Genomic DNA, 3716 nt, shown 5'->3' on the forward strand with positions numbered 1-3716 from the left:
AATTCCTTTTTTCAATTTTTTTTCACAATAACAAAAGTTGCTTCACAAAAGACGCTCTATCTCACAAACTAATTGACTTATAGACGTCAAATTTTGACACGAATCCTTGGAAGATTGGGACTATATAAAAATAATATGCATTTAATACTAGAGACGCCATCTATGTGTCAGACCGGGGACTTATCAAACAAGCTGTTATAGAAAATTTTGTCAAAATGTTATTTTAGAGAAATTTTTGTAAAAATTTTATTTCTAGAGAAAATTTTGTCAAAATTTTCTATAGAAAATTTTGTCAAATTTTTATTTCTACAGAAAAGTTTATTAAAACTTTATTTATATAGAACATTTTGTGAAAACCTTATTTTTATAAAAAATTTTGTCAAAATTTTATTTTTATAGAAAATTTGGTCAAAATTTTATTTTTATAGAAAATTTGGTCAAAATTTTATTTCTATAGAAAATTTTGTCAAAATTTTATTTCTATAGAAGATTTTGTCAAAAATTTATTTGTATAGAAAATTTTGTCAAAATTTTATTTCGATAGAAAATTTTGTCAACATTTTTTTTCAATAGAAAATTTTGTCAAAATTTCATTTCTATAGAAAATTTTGTCAAAATTTTATTTCTATAGAACTTTTTGTCAAAATGTTATTTCTATAATTTTTTTTTTCAAAATTGTACTTTTGTTGAAAATTTGAAAAAATTTTATTTCTATAAATTTTTTTCAAAATTTCAAAATGTCAAAATTGTTCTTCCATATAAAACTTTGTCAAAATTTTATTTCTATAGAAAATTTTGACAAAATTTTATTTCTATAGAAAATTTTGTCAAAATTTTATGTCCATAGAAAATTTTGTCAAAATTTTATTTTGGTCAAAATTGTACTTCCATATAAAACTTTGACAAAATTTTATTTCTATAGAAAATTTTGTCAAAATTTTATGTCCATAGAAAATTTTGTCAAAATTTTATTTTGGTAGAAAATTTGCAAAAAATTTTTTCTGTAGAAGATTTTGTCAAAATTTTGTTTTTATAGAAAAGATTATCAAAATTGTATTTCCATATAAGACTGTATCAACATTTTATTTCTATAGAAAATTTTGACAAAATTTTATTTCTATATAAAATTTTGTCAAAATTTTATTTTGGTAGAAAATTTGCAAAAAATTATTTCTGTAGAAGATTTTGTCAAAATATTATTTTTATAGAAAATATGATCAAAATTTTAGTTCTATAGAAAAGTTTATCAAAATGTTATTTCTCTAGAAAATTTTGTCAAAATTTTATTTCTATAGAAAATTTTGTCAAAATTTTATTTCTATAGAAAATTTTGTCAAAATTTTATTTCTATAGAAAATTTTGTCAAAATTTTATTTCTATAGAAAATTTTGTCAAAATGTTATTCCTATAGAAAATTTTGTAAAAGTTTTATTTCTATAGAAAATTTTGTCAAAATTTTATTTCTAAAGAAAATTTTGTGAAAATTTTATTTCTATAAAAAAAATTGTTAAAATTTTATTTTTATAGAAAATTTTGTAAATATTTTATTTCTACAGAAAATTTTGTCAAAATTTTATTGCTATAAAAATTTTTGGCAAAATTTTATTTCTATAGGATTTTTTTTTAAATTGTACTTCTATAGAAAATTTTGTCAAAATTTTATTTCTATAGAAAATTTTGTCAAAATTTTACTGCTATAAAAAATTTTGGCAAAATTTTATTTCTATAGAAAATTTTGGCAAAATTTTTTTTCTATAGAAAATGTTGGTAAAATTTTATTTTTATAGAAAATTTTGTCAAAATTTTATTTCCATAGAAAAGGTTAGAAAATTTTGTCAAAATTTTATTTCTATAGAAAATTTTGTCAAAATTTTATTTCTATAGAAATTTTTGTCAAAATTTTAGTGCTATAAAAATTTTGGCAAAATTTTATTTCCATAGAAAACGTTAGAAGATTTTGTCAAAATTTTATTTCTATAGAAAATTTTGGTAAAATTTTACTTTTAAGAAAATTTTGTCAAAATTTTATTTCCATAGAAAACGTTAGAAAATTTTGTCAAAATTTTATTTCCATAGAAAACGTTACAAAATTTTGTCAAAATTTTATTTCTATAGAAGTTTTTTGTCAAAATTTTAATTCTATAGAAAATGTTGTCAAAATTTTATTTCTATGGAAAATTGTATTAAAATTTTATTTCTATAAATTTATAACACATTTTTGACAGTTCAGTAAGAAACTAGTTGGCTTTGATTTAAAAGTTTACCTACAATTAACACATACAAATTGGAAAGTTTATCCTATTCAGCATTGGACTTTAGAATTTTGGCAAAGACAACTTCATTCTCATTGCTTAGATGTATAAATTTTCCTCCTTTGGTGATAAGTGGTGCCATTTCGTTAGGCATAATTTAAATTTCTATAATGATGATTGCGGTGACTATTATTCCATATGGTTCGATTTCAAGCGGCATTGGAAATCCATAAATGCTTATTATGCACTACCACTGTGCACCACTACATGGTTTCCGATTATCTATTGGACAGTATTGGCGTCCAGTATTTGGGGTTTGGTAAGTATTAATTTCGATGAATATAATAGTGAGACGACTGATTTTTAAATTAGATTTACAGTTTGACTGAATTCTTTACCGTTTTACGAATAAAAAACAAACCCCTCGTGATGAAACGGGAACGGATCTATAAATTGCTGTCGCATTCTGTACTGCGCAAGTTTCGTTTATTGGGTGCATTGGTCATGATTATATCCTGGGTTTCATTGTGTTATGCTCTGATTAATGTAAGTATATTGTGTTACGAAATCATGGTGAAAGATGTTAATATAACTGTAGAAGGCTTCAACACTCTACCAAAAACCATAATGAAAAATATGCTAATTTCAATAAATGGCGTTTTTTTTACATATATCCCCACTTTGGGGATTATTGGGATTTTTGATAAGAATTTGGGGAATGGTATATTCAGCAATATTTTTTAAAATAAGTTTTCCTGCAAAATTCAATAAAAATCATATTGATCATTATCTATTGGATTGATTTTATTACTACCTCCATTGAGATTATAATGAAATTAGCACCTCTTTATCCTTTCTCCATAGGTCTTACCATCCAATATGATTCCTTGGTTATTGGTAAATTTTGTTGGTTTGGTCTCGGACACAATCTTATGGATTATGGATATTTATATGGATCCCCGGAAAATGAATCTCCGTGGTTCCATTTCCATTGCGTTACCCTTTGTCATCTATTGGTTGGTGTGTTGCGTACGAAGTGTCTTCCAAATGGCTGTCCGTACAAATTCTGTAATTGAATTACGATTATTTAAAGATTCTATAATAAAACGATTTGGACTATTTTCGATAAATTAGATTGTTTGTATTTGATATAAATTCATTATAATATAAATTATTGTTATTTAAAAGTGTGAATTATTTTTGTTTTGTTATAATCACCACCACAAAATACTTTCCTCCCCAAATGAAAATTTAAGGAAACGAACTTTTAGAGGAAAATTATATAAAAATACCCTCCACCATAGGATGGGGGTATATTAACTTTGTCATTCCGTTTGTAACACATCGAAATATTGCTCTAAGACCCCATAAAGTATATATATTCTGAGTCGTGGTGAAATTCTGAGTCGATCTGAGCATGTCCGTCCGTCTGTTGAAATCACGATAACTTCCGAACGAAACAAG

General features: G+C 23.8%; 1 protein-coding gene across 1 annotated transcript; it reads left to right on the forward strand.

The window, feature by feature from the left end:
* Positions 1-2252: 2252 nt before the first annotated feature.
* Positions 2253-3446, forward strand: LOC142219460 (uncharacterized). Its single transcript, XM_075288435.1, has 3 exons — positions 2253-2571; positions 2625-2798; positions 3117-3446. Exons 1-3 carry the CDS (start codon positions 2356-2358, stop codon positions 3384-3386), a joined length of 660 nt encoding a protein of 219 aa, XP_075144550.1. The 5' UTR covers positions 2253-2355; the 3' UTR covers positions 3387-3446.
* Positions 3447-3716: the final 270 nt, after the last annotated feature.

The sequence above is a fragment of the Haematobia irritans genome, chromosome 1 (genome assembly GCF_050003625.1).
Source record: "Haematobia irritans isolate KBUSLIRL chromosome 1, ASM5000362v1, whole genome shotgun sequence".
In the NCBI taxonomy this organism is placed as follows: domain Eukaryota; kingdom Metazoa; phylum Arthropoda; class Insecta; order Diptera; family Muscidae; genus Haematobia; species Haematobia irritans.

What these genes read in the sequence shown, in the direction of transcription:
- LOC142219460 (XM_075288435.1), top strand. Translation starts at nt 2,356, where the DNA reads ATGTATAAATTTTCCTCCTTTGGTGATAAGTGGTGCCATTTCGTTAGG. An exon ending in CGTCCAGTATTTGGGGTTTG is followed by an intron (nt 2,572 to 2,624) that starts GTAAGTATTAAT and finishes TTTTTAAATTAG; the next exon opens with ATTTACAGTTTGACTGAATT. An exon ending in TGTGTTATGCTCTGATTAAT is followed by an intron (nt 2,799 to 3,116) that starts GTAAGTATATTG and finishes CTTTCTCCATAG; the next exon opens with GTCTTACCATCCAATATGAT.